The following is a 16,091-nucleotide window of genomic DNA, read 5'->3' on the forward strand; positions in this document are numbered from 1 at the left end:
CTCGCTGCTGCCGCCGCTGTTATGCTCTACCTCGGTCACTGCTCTCCCCCAGGTCCAGCAGCTGTGGATGAGTAGGGTCAGGAAAATTACCTTTGGCCAAATGATTCTCTCTCTTTAGCAGAGATGATCCCACCTACCCTTCCTCTTAGTGTATACGCAGACACAGACACATCTTTAATTGTATGTAAACCCCGCTTATATTGCACCTTTAGTGTCCTTCCCCAGTAACTAGTCCCTCACTATATTTAGTCTTTGGGCGAACACATATCCCTGATTTCACTTCTTACTTCTGACATTCAATTTTCTCCATTATTAATTGTTTGGTAATTGTGAAACTGTTTCCTGCACTAATGTTGTGAATTCCATTTAAATACCTGAGTCTCATGTCCAAACACAATACATCTTAACACCCTCATCCTAAACTCTTGTTAACGTAAATCAACTATCTGATTCCCCTCATTCATAATAGTAGTAAACTTTGCCTGTGATCGGGTAACGATAGCAGTGCAGGTAATACCCCAGTTAACCTGCATGATCCCTGAAACACAAACAATCTGCCCTTCTCTCTGCACACAATAAAGCAGAGCATCTGCCCGAGTCCTGATACAATAACACTGGAGCTTATATTAAGAGAAGGAACAGTTAAGGAGGTAATGGGGAACTCAGGGCCGAGGAATCTGACGGCACGGCCGCCAATGTTGGATGGATGGCAATTTGGGGTGCACAAGAGCCCAGAACAGGAGGTGCACAGAGATCTCTGTTGGTTGTAATGCTGGAGAAGGTTACAGAGATATGGTGCTGACAATACCATTGAGTGATTTGAAAACAAGAATGAGAATATTTAAATCGAAGAGTTTCTGAACTGTGAGGCAACGTAGTTCAGTGAGCACGGGGGTGATGGGTGAACGAGGTTGGTGCGAGTGTGGATACGAGCAGCAGGATTTTAGATGAGCTCAAGTTTATAGAGTTTGCAACATTGTAGGACTAAAATAGAGCCTTGGAATAGACCAGACAGGAGGTAACAAACGCTGTAGGATTACAATAGAGCCTTGGAATAGACCAGACTGGAGGTAACAATGCTTTGTTTAAGGTTTGAGCAGCAGATGAGCTGGGGCATACAGAGGCGATATTATGAAGGTGATCTTCGTGGTGGAGGGGATATGGGCTGGGAAGCTCAGATTAGGGTCAAAAAGGACACAGAGTGGAACTTCTGTCCATTCACAGTCTGCTCCTCTTTCACTGAACAAAGTACCACAGATAATCTGTGTAAGATCTGATAAAATTACAGTGGATCTCTGATATATTTGCAATCTGCTCCTCTCCCATTGAACAGAATACACCAACTCATAGAATGATACAACAAATAAGAGGACCATTTGCTCCATCTTGCCTGTGCCGACTCTCTGGTAAAGCTATTCAATTAGGCCCACTTCCCTGCCCTTTCCCCATAGACCTGCAATTATTTTCCCTTCAAGTATTTATCCAATTCACTTTTAAAAGTAATTATTAAATCTGCTTCCACCACTGTTTCAGGAAATTAATTCCAGATCACCAAAAATCGCTGCGTCAGCAAATTAGTCACCTCGCCTTTGGTTCTTTTGCCAATCACCTTAAATGTGTGTCCTCTAGTTACCGACCCGTCTGCCACTGGAAACAGTTTCACTTATGTACTCGATGAAAACAGTTCCAAGGAACATATGAACAATGGCGGACAGGTAAAGACCCTTTGGTCCACCACGCCTGAGCCACAGAATTGTGATACTTTGTGTAAATTATATACACTCTCCACCTATTAGACACAGTGATCTCCAGGGAGAAGCAGAAAACCAGGTAAAAACCTAAACTAATTGGGGGTGGGGGATATCTGGGAATTTCTTCTCCTAGGCGTTTGGACATGTTCCAGCAGATCACTGTGGCATTACATTCCCCGCAGTATCTATCTTTTGTAAGAGGTGATGTCCAGCTCAGCGAGAGAGCTGTCCAGATCTAGGTTGAAGGAATTCAGCGAATCAGCATCCACTGTTCGAGATGCCAGCGTTCCACTATTCTATGCACTATTCATACATTTAGCATTAGAACCACCACTGTTTTCTAACCAGAATCATGATTGATTTTTAATGAGATGTTCATAGCGCTGGTAGGGCTGATAATATTAACCATCATAGGGAAACTGGCACCTTCAGGGAAATGTCCAAATTGCATAAATAGTAAAATCAAGTGAGCATCTGAAACATTTCTGAGCCAACATTGTCTTTCAACCACATTTCTCACTCACTTGATTTCATATTCTCTCCACGCCTCCAATGAAGCTGTGAAATAAATCGTTTGTAAGCTTACTGAATTGCAAAGTGCTATTTCCAATTTGTGTTGATATTGAGAAGAAATTTCTGTCTGTTCTAATTAAAGATGTTCAACAGAAACATAAGGAAATACTCCGGGTACAAATTGAAACTCTGAGAGTGAACATTATCCTAATAAAGGAGAAGGTTAAGAGTTTCCAGCTGGCTGATCGATACACTGAGCTAATGGTCATTTCTACTATTCGAGATAGGAAACTTGTAGAACATGAACTGCTGGCAAGAGGCCAAGATCATGAAGAGTGGAGAGAGAAACACCTACGGAGAGAGCTTGAAAAAATCCGAACTGACCAATTGTTCAAGAGCAGTTTCTCCCGGAGATGCCGATTGCTCCAGAAAATACATAGATACATAGATACATAGAAGATAGGAGCAGGAGTAGGCCATTCGGCCCTTAGTGCCTGCTCCGCCATTCGATGAGATCATGGCTGATCCTTTAATTCAGTATCCCGTCCCCGCCTTCTCTCCGTAACCCTTAACCCCTTTTGCCCGTAGAAATATATCTAATTCCCTCTTAAATATATTTAATGAGCTGGCGTACACTGCCCTCTGTGGCAATGAGTTCCACAGGTTCACCACTCTCTGAGTGAAGAAATTCCCCCTCATCTCTGTCCTAAATGGTTTAGCCCTTATCCTTAAATTATGTCCTCTAGTTCTGTTCTCACCCGCCAAGGGAAACATTCCTTCTGCATCCAGTCTGTCTAGACCTGTCAGAATTTTATACACTTCTATGAGGTCCCCTCTCAATCTTCTAAACTCCAGTGTGTACATCCCTAAACTACATAGTCTCTCCTCATAGGTCATTCCCGCCATTCCTGGTATCAGCCTGGTGAATCGCCGCTGCACCCCCTCCATGGCAAGAACATCCTTCCTCAGATGAGGCGACCAAAACTGTACACAGTACTCGAGGTGTGGTCTCACCAGTGCCCTGTACAGCTGCAGCAAGGTATCCCTGTTCCTGTATTCTAATCCTTTTGCTATGAAGGCCAGCATACCGTTTGCCTTCTTGACCGCCTGTTGCACCTGCATGCTCGCCTTCAGTGACTGGTGTACAAGAACACCCAGGTCTCTCTGTACTTCCCCCTCTCCCAATCTATTGCCATTTAAATAATAATTTGCCCTCCCGTTCCTGCACCCAAGGTGGATAACTTCGCACTTGTCCACATTATAGTGCATCTGCCATTTATCCGCCCAATCGCCCAGTCTGTCCAAATCGCTCTGGAGCTTCCTGGTCTCTTCCTCTGAGCCCACCCCCCCTCCTAGTTTAGTGTCGTCTGCAAATTTGGAAATGCTGCATCCGACTCCCTGATCCAGGTCATTAATGTAAATTGTGAACAGCTGGGGGCCCAGGACAGATCCCTGTGGTACCCCACTTGTTACTGCCTGCCATTCAGAAAATGAGCCGTTTATTCCAACTCTCTGTTTTCTATCTGACAGCCAGTTCCCTATCCACGCCAAAACTTTCCCCTTTATCCCATGAGCCTCAATTTTCCATGCTAATCTTTTATGTGGGACCTTATCGAAGGCCTTTTGGAAGTCCAGGTACACCACATCTACTGGCTCTCCCCCATCTATTCTACCAGTTACTCCCTCAAAAAATTCCAATAGATTAGTCAAGCACGATTTACCCTTTGTAAATCCATGTTGACTCTGTCCTATCCTGTCCCCATTTGCTAATTGCTCCGCTATTTCATCCTTAATGATGGACTCCAGCATTTTGCCCACAACTGATGTAAGGCTTACAGGTCTGTAATTACCTGCTTTTTCCCTACCCCCCTTTTTGAATAGTGGGGTAACGTTAGCTACCCTCCAATCCATCGGCACTGTTCCCGAGTCTAATGAATTCTGAAAAATCATCCTTAGTGCATCCGCTATCTCTAGGGCCACCTCCTTCAGTACCCTAGGATGCATGTCATCAGGCCCTGGGGATTTGTCCACCTTCAATCCCTTTAGCTTCCTTAACACCATATCCTTAGAGATATTGATTTGCGTCAGTTCCTCCTTTGCCAATGTCCCTATTTTTCCCGATATCCCAGGGAGGTTTTTTGTGTCTTCCTTCGTAAAGACTGACCCAAAGTATGCATTTAGTTGATCTGCCATTTCCTTATTTCCCATTATATATTCCCCCGTATCTGACTGCAATGGACCAACTTTGGTTTTCACCAGTCTTTTCCTTTTGATATACTTATAAAAGCTTTTGGAGTTAGTTTTTATATTTTCCGCCAGCTTGTTTTCGTAAGCTATTTTGCCCCTCTTGATTATGCCCTTTGCCCTCCTTTGCTCTATCTTAAACTGTTCCCAATCTTCCGCTCTGGCGCTTTTTTTGGCTATTTTATACGCCCTATCTTTGGATTTTATGCTGTCTCTAATTTCCCCTGTTATCCACGGTTGAGTCACCTTTTTAGATTTCCTTTTATGCCAGATTGGTATAAACAATTTTTGCAATTTTGTCATTCTATCTTTAAATGTTTGCCATTGTTTATCTACCTCCAGTCCTCCCAGGAACGTTGTCCAATCAGACCTACTCAGTTCCCGTCTCATGGCATCATAATTCCCCTTGTTTAAATTCAGGACCTTAGTCTCTGAGTCAATTTCTTCGCTCTCCATTTCGAGTGAGAAATCGATCATGTTATGATCGCTCTGACCCAAGGGTCCCCGTACAACAAGATTACTGATTAGTCCCTTCTCATTGCACAGTACCCAGTCCAATATAGCCTGTTCCCGAGTTGGTTCCTCGACATATTGATCCAGATAACCATCCCTCAAACACTCAAGGAATTCCTCCTCCTCATTATTTTTACTGATTAGGCTAGTCCAATCTATATGTAAGTTAAAGTCACCTATGATGACAGCTGTGCTCTTATTGCACGCTTCTCTAATTTCCCTCGTGATGCCCTCCCTAACCTCTATTTTACTATTTGGAGGCCTATATACCACTCCTATTAATGTTTTTCGCCCCTCGCTATTTCTTAGCTCCACCCATATAGATTCTGTATTAACTGAGTTAATATCCTTCCTTTCAATTGCATTTATCCCCTCTTTTACTAGCAATGCTACCCCTCCTCCCTTTCTTTTTTGTCGATCCTTCCTAAATACTGAATACCCCTGTATGTTAAGCTCCCAGCCCTGCTCACCCTGCAACCATGTTTCCGTAATCCCAATTAGGTCATAATTATTAACCTCTATTTCCACAGCTAATTCATCTACCTTGTTCCTGATGCTTCTCGCATTAAGGTATAAAACCCTCAGGCTTTTTTTATGCTCACATTTTTTATGAATTAGTTTGGCCCTTTGTTTTTTGTTCCTCACCCTTTTATCATTTATTTCTGTCTGCCTTTCACTTTCCTCTATTTCACTACATAGGTTTCTAGCCCCCTGCCATACTAGTTTAAATGCTCCCGAACTGCTTTATCAAAAATTACCCCGAGAACATCAGTTCCATCTCTGCACAGGTGTAGACCGTCCCTTTTGTATAGGTCACACCTACCACAAAACTGGTTCCAATGCCTCAAAAATTTAAAACCCTCCCTCTTACACCACTGCTCAAGCCACGTATTTAGCCAAATCTTGGAGCTCAGCAGCAGTGAGTGAAGTGCAGGGGAGTTCAGCAGCAGTGAGCGGAGTCCCAGGGATTGGAAAAGCAACAATGGTACAAAAGATTGTTCATGACTGGGCCACTGGGAAAATATACCCGCACTTTCAATTTGTTTTCAGTTTCAAATTCCGGGATTTGAATGCTGTTAACTGTAGAATAAACCTGAGGAATCTGATACTGGATCTGTATCCTTACTTTGGGAATATTCTTAGGGAGCTCTGGAAGAACCCAGAGGGATTGCTGTTTATATTCGATGGTTTGGATGAATTCAAGGACGGGATCGATTTTGCTGACAATCGGAGGAATACAGAACCTCAGCACATGTGCACAGATCCCGAAGACTGGTGTGAAGTGTCTGACATTGTGTACAGTTTAATACAGCACAAGCTGCTCCCGGGATGTTCAGTGCTAGTGACCAGCCGCCCCACTGCATTACATTTATTGGAAAATGTTGAGCTCAGTGTCTGGGCTGAAATCATGGGATTTGTTGGTGAAGAACGGAAGGATTATTTCAACAAGTTTTTTGAAGATCAGACGGTGGCAGCAGCTGTTTTCAAACACGTGGAGGAGAACGAGATCCTGTACACCATGTGCTACAACCCTTCCTACTGCTGGATCCTTGGCCTGTCACTGGGCCCCTTCTTTACACAAAGAGACAGGAAAAAGCAGCGAGTTCCCAAGACCATCACCCAACTATATTCCTACTATATTTACAACATTCTGAAAAACCACGGCCGAGAAATTGAAAGCCCCCGTGATGTGTTACTGAAGCTTGGTGAGATGGCCTTCACAGGAGTCTCCGAGAAGAAGGTTGTGTTTAGAAATGATGATTTGATCAAGTACAATCTGCAACCTTCCCAGTTCCTGTCTGGGTTTATGATGGAACTTTTGGAGAGAGATGATTCTGTCCAGAGCGTGGTGTACACACTCCCGCACCTCACCATCCAAGAGTTTGTAGCCGCACTCGCACAATTCCTGACTCCAGATCCTGGGGACATCCAGAAAATCCTCAGCGAAGCCCACAGCAAAGAAGATGGGCGATTTGAGATATTTCTCCGTTTTGTTGCTGGTCTCTCCTCCTTAAAGTCAGATCGGCCACTGGAGGAGTTTCTGGGTCCATTTCTTCATCAAACCACCTGCCGAGTGATTGACTGGGTAAAGGAGAAATTTGAAGGAAAGATTGGAAATACAGCGAGAGCAACTGGTAAAAGGGACTTCCTGAAAACGTTGCACTATCTGTTTGAGTCTCAGAATACAGCGCTAAATCGGGCCACAGTGGGAACTGTGGAAAGACTTACATTTAATGGCTTGCGACTGACCCCAATTGACTGTGCGGTCCTGTCTCATGTCATTGGACTCTGTGATACATTAAAACACCTCAATCTAGTGAACTGCTACATTCAGTGTGAAGGCCTCCAGCGGCTCGGACACGTACTGCACAAATGCCGAGAGTTGAGGTAACTGTTTATTTGTCTTGAACTGTTGGGTGAATTGTAGAATAGTCACGGATGGTGTTGTTTCTCCGTAATTAAGGGTAACAAACAGTTCAGATAAACCAGATTCAACAAAATATGACCAATAATAAGAGGATCGGTTGGTAATTCCCTGAGGGCGGGAAAATATAGAACTGATCCTCATGGAAAGCTAGGGATTTTAAAGTCATTTCAGATGAGCAAATACAAGTCACTGAAATGGTCTAATAATTGAATTACAATGGCCCGGATTTTCTGATCGCAGGCCTCCCGCATGCGGAGGCCTGCGATCTGGAAAAATCTGCACTCTTACCTGAGGGTTCTCGGGACGCACACACTTCCGATCCTGGGCCTATCCAAACTCCAAGTGCGCAGGGCTCATGTATCCCAGAGACGCAGGCATTTCGCAGCATCCCTGGGATCACGTGGGCCATGGGGAGCCAATCAAAGAAGGGAATCTCCTTTCATACACTTGAAAGGAAGAACTGTCAAATATATGAATGGAGATCACCTCAAAACATAGTAAAATTTATACACTTTTAAAAAAAAATCACATTTTTAAAATGACTTGAAATTACAATAAGTTAAATATTTTAAACAAAAAATTAATTAAAGATTTTAACGGGGCTAAAAATAAACTTACCTTTTTTTAAAAAGTATTTTTAAATGATAAATCAGTGAAAACATTAAAAAAAAAACTTTTTCCACTATTATCCTGGTAAAAGCAGGCCTTACGCTTTTACCAGGCGTAAGAATTGTAATGATTTTCTGCGGGCGGAGGGTCTCCAAAAAACGGATCTATGTGCCCACAGAGGCACTTCTCCAGGGCAGGCAAAGGATCTGTCAGGAGAATTCTTGACAGATCAGAAATGCTGGTATTCAGCGCATGTGCTGTGCATGCCTGAAACCGGCATTTCCGAGGACACTACGGGTGGGTACACAGCATGTACCCACCTGTAGGGATCGGAATATCTTCGCCATCAAATCATATTTAATACGCCTGGAAAGCAGAAAGTAAACAAAATACAATCCAGCAGTAAATATAAAATTAATTTAAAATGTTTTCCACATCCACCATTTCAACTAGAAACAGGAGAGAAACCCGAGTATAAATCACTAACAGTTCGATTTTTAACCCAATACCATGGAGGCTGTGTCTTCTCGAGTGAGAAGTTTCCAGGATTGGGAGTTTTGGGGTATTGAGAATTATTTCAAGACCTTAAATCTGCCCGTAAAAACGTTCCAATCTAACGTGTTGTGGGGTATTAGACCCGGCCAGTGGTGGGGCTATGCACACAGTGGGCAGTTCCTGGATAAACCGGGGGCAGTGAACCAGGGGAATTTCCCATATTCCCACCCTTGTGTGTGAGGCCCTGCTCGGGAAGGGAACTCCGAAAATTCCCCAAAAACTGTCGGGACAGTTACACCTGAAATAAATGAAGGGCCTGTTTAATGGGGAACAAGTGAGAGACTCCCCTGCCCTATAAACTAGGAGTACAGGGACATTTAAAATTGTAATGGGACAGAATCAAATCTCCTTGATATATAAAATCCGGGGGGCGGATTTTACAGCAGCAGTTGGCGCCGTTTCACAATATAACTCACCCCAAGATATTATACAGATTCATATAATGCACAAAGTACAGGGAATCAATGCTTTATCATTTGATTAGTGGTAATTCGTCCCGTTCCCAAAAAATACTGAACTTAAGGAGCAGCTGAAATGAGACATGTTTCCCCAAACATGACGGGGCCGGTCACTGAGCTCCATGAGGGTAATTTTCATCATCAGGGAATGTGACCGGACTGAGGGACATTTAAAGGCTTCACACAGACCGCACTTTATTTAATAAACACATTTACTGACCGCCCCTGAATATATGGGGAGCTGGACAGAGTGAGATACATTCACAGTGAGGAGGACATTTTGAGAGAGTTCAGCGCACACGATCAGTGGCGGGTGGGTTGGGAACATGGACTTTTCCCAGGCGGGTCTGGACCCCGCTGTCAACCCTCTACCACGAGCATTACCCAAATATCCGGTCTGTCAGTGCTGAGCATACACGATATGCAGCAGCGGGGGAGGCAATTCACTTCCTTATGACCATGTTAACAAAGGATTAACAACTATTTTCAGCACGCCTCCAGAGTTTACCAGGTCTCCTACGTGTTGCACAATACTCCGCGATCACGTAGGTGAAGCATTGTAGGAGTTGAATGGCCATGGAATCATCTCATTACTTGACAGCTTAAAATGTGCTATAAATGCTCCCATCTCACAGCTTGTCACTTTCCAAGCTCACAAGTTAGTACTTACTGCATTTGGAAGACAGATTGATCTTTATGCAGGTTGCAAGTGTTTGGATAACACACTCTAACCAGTGTCCCCTCATTGGAACAACCTCTCTCAACCTCTCTCACCATTAACAGATTTCTTCTGTCATCTCAAATTCACCTGCCATTTATTATGTCAGAATGGGTACAGTTTATACTTTCTCACCTTGGGCCTCAGAATCTGACCAGGATCAGCACCAACACCTGCAACTCCAGGCACAGCAGCAGCACAAACATCAACACCAAGCTTCTCCACAATCACCTGATGCCGTACAGGACAGAGGACATCAGCACCTGACAATATTACTTCCCGGGAGACCAGGAATGGTCACCATGGCTAGATTTACTTCACTTGACGCTGCACAACCTGACTGCCACATGATGTACCAGGTTGGCACCACCCCACACCAATAAAATAAAGTATCCCTACAATGCCCAAACCATTCCTTTCACACTTAGCAGTATTGCGGGTGTACCGTTATGTCACACCATTCACTGCATCTGATTAAGCCGCATCAAAATGCAGTAAAATCAGTCTAAGAATGGAATGTATTGAAAATAAATATTTACATTTTTGATAAAACATTAACAGAAACTTCTCATGAATATTGGCTAAAACACATATTTGTATGTTGTTACTTGGTATGATTGGACTAGGATGAAGCATTACAGGAAGGTATTAACGTGGGAAATGATAAACTGACCATAACAGGAAGGAATAGAGAGGATAAATCTAAGAGTAAATCAACAGATAAGGCTAGAGGTTACAAAAATAATAAATGGACAAAACTAAAGGCTTGCGCGTCTGAATGCATAGCATTCAAAACAAAAAAGATGAACTGATAGCGCAAATAGAAATAATTAAATTTGTTCTGATAGCCATTACAGAATCCTGGTTGCAGGATGATATAGATTGGGACCGGAATATTGAAGGGTACATGACATTTAGGAAGGGCAGGAAGGTGGGAAAAGGTGGCGGCGTGGCTCTGTTAATTAATCATGGTATTAGCACAATAGAGAGGGATGACCTAAGTTCAGGAATCCAGGATGTAGAAGCGGTTTTGGTACAATTGAGAAATAATAAAGGCAAGAAGTCACTTGTAGGAGTGGTGTACAGGCCCCCTAACAGTAACCACATGGTAGGATGGAGTATAAAGGAAGAAATAATGGGAGCTTGTCAGAAGGGTACAGCAATAATCATGGGGGATTTTAATATGCATATAGACTGGGAAAATCAGATGGGCAAAGGTAGCCTAGATGAGGAGCTCATGGAATGTTTTCGGGATAGTTTCTTAAACCAGCTCGTTCTGGAGCCAACCAGAGAGCAGGCTATACTAGATCTGGCATTGTGCAACGAGATAGGATGAATTAATGACCTCCTAGTGAAGGCGCCCCTAGGTCGCAGCGATCATAAATGATTGAACTTTACATTCAGTCTGAGAGTTAGAATTGGGTCCAAAACTAATATTTTAAACCTAAATAAGTACAATTGTGAGGGCATGAAATCAGAGCTAGCTAAAGTGAACTGGCAAATTAGGTTAAGGGATAGGTCAATAGAGTTGCAGTGGCAGACATTTAAGGGGTTATTTCAAAATACACAGAATATATACATTCCAACAAGAAAGAAAATTTCCTAGGGGAGGACCCACCATCCATGGTTAACTAAAAAAGTTAAAGATAGTATTGTAGGCATAAGTGTATTCCTAACCAAATCAGTGAAGTCGACTCGGGAGAAACAATCCAACAGGTTTTTAATGAAAGATTTGACGAAGTACAGAAAACAACCAAGATCAATGCAGGGGAGCCTTGGAACAGGTCTTACCTGAACGGGGACATCACGAGGACTGACTAGGCAGTCCGGAGGTTTGCGCGATGACGTCATCGCGTTTGCATCATGACGTCATCGCTTTGCTCGCGTTTCCCGCGCTTAGGGCATCACGTGACTTGCGATGTGACGTCATCGCGTTTACCCGGCACTGGAGCTGGCCGGTGCGGCCGAAGTCGCGGGAGCAGGAGGCCGAGCTGGGCCGGCGATTGCCGTGGGAGCGGGAGGCCGAGCCAGTCCGGCAATTGCCGCGGGAGCGGGAGGCTGAGCTGGGCCGGCTCGCGTTTAGGTGAACCATGTGATGCGCGACGTGACGTCATTGTGTTAGGTCGCGTTCTTAAAGGGGCAACGGCCCGAACAGGTAAACTACATATATACATAGGTAAGTTAAAGTGAATTATTATCTATCTATCTATATATATATGTATATATATATATATATATAAAAAAGAGTTTGTCTGTTTGTCTGTCTGTCTGTCTGACTGTCCGGCTATACAATCAAAAGTTATAGAGCGTACCTACACGCATGTTATATCAAAAGAAAGCTTATCATTAGGGCAGTCTCGTAGGTGTATTTACTTTTTGGTCAGACAAAAATTGTTCGGACAGTACACAAAAAACTTTCAAAAATCCTCAAAACTCCGCTCATTAGCAGTTGACCAATCCTACCACTCATTAGCATTGAGTGACGTGCTGGTTGACCAATCCTACAGTTCAGTGAACTGATGATTGACCAATCGGAGTGTCATGGGCGGGGCCTAATCCTCCAGTCTCCCGAAACTTTGCCGCCATTTTTTTCATCCCCACAGCGACAGCACCAGCACAACAAACCCCCACATTGCGGCTCCGGGAGCGGCAGGTGAGTTTACACACAGCGGGTGGGGGAGTGGCAGCGGCTGGCCGTCGACCATGCCATCTGCGGGGTAGCTCAGCTGGGGTCCGTCTCGGCCAGAGAACCCGGTCGTGCCTGAAGCGCTAGGCCCCACACGGCCGGTATCACAACGGCACCGGGCCTCAGGCGCTAGGCAGGGAGAGGGGAGGGATGGAGGGCAGGGAGGGAGAGGAGAGGGGGAGAGGAGGAGACAGAGAGAGGGGACAGACAGGGGCAGGGAGACCACGTGGCCCAAAATTGCCCTGGCAACGCCAGGCACCCCCAGCTAGTGTATAATAAGTAAGGGACACTCAGTGGTACCACTACATGCACTTCCCCAGAATTCGCTTTAATGAACGACAAAAGGTCAGGTAGTCTGACGAGCCTGTCCGAACGCCTCCTGTGGTGTCGAGACAGAGACTGTTGGGTGGTTGGTCATCAGGCGGACGATCGTAACAGATGTGCTGTAAGGAAGATGGGTGGTCGGTGATCACGGCAGTCGTGCTGTCTGCACTTGGCGGGCGAGGTCAAAAGGTGCTGGACATGAGAGGATCCTTGCGTGCATCGTGGTGAATAAAATGCATCCAGCCATGCGAAGGACTGTGGCGTCATGGCAAATAAATGTATTTCGCCATGCAAAGGACCGTGGAGATGCGGCCCGTGGGTCGAAGCGGGCACCGGGGCGAAAGAGCAGGCTGCATCATAGTGACGGGCAGGTTGGGCAGACGCGGACCATGGTTCTGATGATGTTGGAAAAGGTCCCCAGGCTGACAAAATCTGCAGGAACGCCGAACGGGTGATCCAGGAGGACTTGGCGGGCGAGTTTCGTGAACTCGCCAACAGGTGAGCGAACTCTTCGGCAGTCTGGAACGCATGGAACTGTGTGTGCCGTAGTGCTAAGATGGTAACACAAAAGAGCGTGAACCATTGCTGCGTTGATCAGTGATCGGTGATGACAGCAACTTTCGCGTAACCGAGCGCGGCCGCCGGATGCCCGTTGGACCTGTCGTCGGTGTTTGCAGCGACAGTAGATGTTTGCGTTTGTTGAGGGGAACACTGTAGAGAGGGTGGCAACGCTTCGAGTTGTTGTTGATTTAGGGGGAAACCTGCCGGGAGGCCGGCAACGCTTCGCTTTTGCACCAAAAAGCTTGGTAGAAAACACAACCAGCAGGCTGACGGGCTGGTGCGTCGTCGGCGGGGAATGAGTCTTCTTGTTTCACGAGGGATGGATCCTCGTGGTTTGCGAGGGATGGGTCCTCATGGTTCATAAGGGATGGGTCCTCGTGGTTCACGAGGGATGGTTCCTCGTGGTTGGCGAGGAATGGGTCCTCGTGGTTCACGAGTAGTGCGTCCTTGTGGTTCATGAGGGATGGGTCCTCGTGGTTCGCGAGGGATGGGTCCACGTGGGTCTTGAGGAGCGAGTTCTCGTGGCATCTCCGCGAGGGCACGCTCCAATCTTGTGGGCCCGCAAACCTGCGGAACCCGCGCTTGGAGGGATTCATACTTGCTGTAGCGTTGCGAGATGTCATGGAGGCGGACGATTCGTAAGGCGGTAGAGCTGATGAATAAGGAGACCTCGTTGGTCTGCACTGCATTGAGGTTCTTGGCGAACGGGGCTTCTACCTGAATAAATCACGAGGGCAGTTGCTGCTCCCTGAATTGTGGTAGCGACAGCGAAACGGCTGATGCTTCCATGGCGTGCTTCTTTTGTGAAAATCGTTCACAAAAATCGGGGTCTGGTTGAGTTTCGTTCGTGAAAAAAGGGATCACCTCCAGGTTGCGCTTCCTTTGTGAATACATTCGCCAATGTAGGAATAGGTGTTCATCGGTTGTTGCTTGTCGGATGTTGTTCGTCGGGCTCTTCTTTTGTGAAAGCGTTCACACGAATTCGGCTGTGCACGTCGGTCATCTTCTGTGAAGGCGAGGTTCAGGCTGTGCGCTTCTGCCATGAAACACGTTCATGGAGGCGGAGTCACCAATGTAGCTGTTGGACGAATTCAGCTGTGCACGTCGGTCATCTTCTGTGAAGGCGAGGTTCAGGCTGTGCGCTTCTTCCGTGAAAAGCCTTCGTGGAGGCGGGGTCACCAATGTAGGAATAAGTGTATTCTTAACGAAATCACTGAGGTCGACTCAGGAGAAAGAATCCAATAGGTCTTTAATGAAAGATTTGATGAAATACAGAAAACAACCAAGATCAATGCAGGAAAGCCTTGGAACAGGTCTTACCCGAACGGGGATGCCAAGAGGACTGACTCGGCAGTCTGGAGGTTTGCTCGATGACGTCATCGCGTTTGCATCGTGAGGTCATCGCGTTGCTCGCGTTTCCCGCTTTTGGGGCGTCATGTGAATTGCGATGTGACGTCATCGCGTTTAACCGGCACCCGGTATTGGAGCTGGCCATTGCGGCCGAAGTCATGGGAGCGGGAGGCCGAGCTGGGCTGGTAATTGCCGCGGGAGCAGGAGGCCGAACTGGGCCGGTGATTGCCGCGGGAGGCCGAGCTGGGCCGGCTCGCATTTAGGTGAGTCAAGTGATGCGCGACGTGACGTCATTGCATTAGGTCACGTTCTTAAAGGGGCAACGGCCCGAACAGGTAAACTATATATATATACATAGGTAAGTTAAAGGGAATTATGTATAATAAGTAAGGGACACTCGGTGGTACAGCTACAGTATTAAACTTTAAGAAAAAGCATATAATTGCGCAAAGATCTGTGGTAAGCCAATAGATTGGACAGAATATCAAGAAACAGAAAAGAATGACTAAATGATTAATAAGGAGAGAAAAAGTAGAGTCTGACAGAAAGCTAGCTAGTAATATAAAAACAGATAGTAAGAGATTCTATAGATATTTTAAAAAGAAAAGATTTAACAATGTGAGCGTTGGTCCTATAAAAAGTGAGTCTGCGGAATTAATAATGGAAAATAAGGAGACGGCAGTTGAATTGAACAGGAATTTTGCATCGGTCTTCACGATAGAGGATACAAGTAACATCCCAGAAATAGCTATAAATCTGGAAATAGAAGGGAGGGAGGAACTCAAGAAAATTATAATAGCCAGGGAACTGGTACTGAGCAAATTGTTGGAGCTGCGGGCTGACAAGTCCCCGGGTGCTGATGGACTTCATCCTAGGGTCTTCAAATAAGTGGCTAGCAAGATAGTTGATGCGTCAGTTTTAATTTTACAAAATTCCCCAGATTCGGGGAAGATTCCATTAGTTTGGAAAATAGTGAATGTAACTTCTTTATTCAAAAAGGGAGGGAGAGAGAAAGCAGGAAACTACAGGCCAGATACCTTAACATCTGTCCGAGGGAAGATGTTACAAGCTATTACTAAAGAGCAGGGCACTTAGAAAAGTTCAAAGTAATCAGGCAGAGTCAACATGGCTTGTGAAAGGGACATCGGCCTAGAAATTGAGTGGGCTTTGCGCCCATTTTGCGGCGCTAGAGGTCATTGCGCTGGACTTACAGCCGGTTCAGAAATTCCCTGGGGCCCTACCATCGGCGGTAGACAGGTTGCGCTGCGCCGGCACCGATGACGTCATCGGTGTGCGCAGCGTCCCGGTTGCCGTGGTGACGGGCCCCAGCGCCGAAATTGAGTTGCGGCCGCCTCGCCGGTGGCAGTCACAACTAAGACTC

The 16,091-nt window shown here is 45.7% G+C and overlaps 1 protein-coding gene across 2 annotated transcripts in view; it reads left to right on the forward strand.

Annotated features, from left to right (window-relative positions):
* LOC147093050 (NACHT, LRR and PYD domains-containing protein 3-like) overlaps positions 1 to 16,091 on the forward strand; it is a 69,119-nt gene that overhangs the window by 41,134 nt on the left and 11,894 nt on the right. The window contains exons 5-6 of one of the 2 annotated variants that reach the window (XM_085976375.1): positions 2,407 to 2,679; positions 5,942 to 7,409. In XM_085976375.1, the coding sequence (XP_085832501.1) occupies positions 2,407 to 2,679; positions 5,942 to 7,409 (1,741 nt within the window). Of the gene's footprint in view, positions 1 to 2,406; positions 2,680 to 5,935; positions 7,414 to 16,091 lie in introns of those variants that run through there. The other variant, XM_085976376.1, reaches the window with a different exon arrangement.

This window comes from Somniosus microcephalus, unplaced genomic scaffold (genome assembly GCF_052327205.1).
Source record: "Somniosus microcephalus isolate GS21.2 unplaced genomic scaffold, FLI_Smic_1.0 unresolved_chr2, whole genome shotgun sequence".
Classification (NCBI taxonomy): domain Eukaryota; kingdom Metazoa; phylum Chordata; class Chondrichthyes; order Squaliformes; family Somniosidae; genus Somniosus; species Somniosus microcephalus.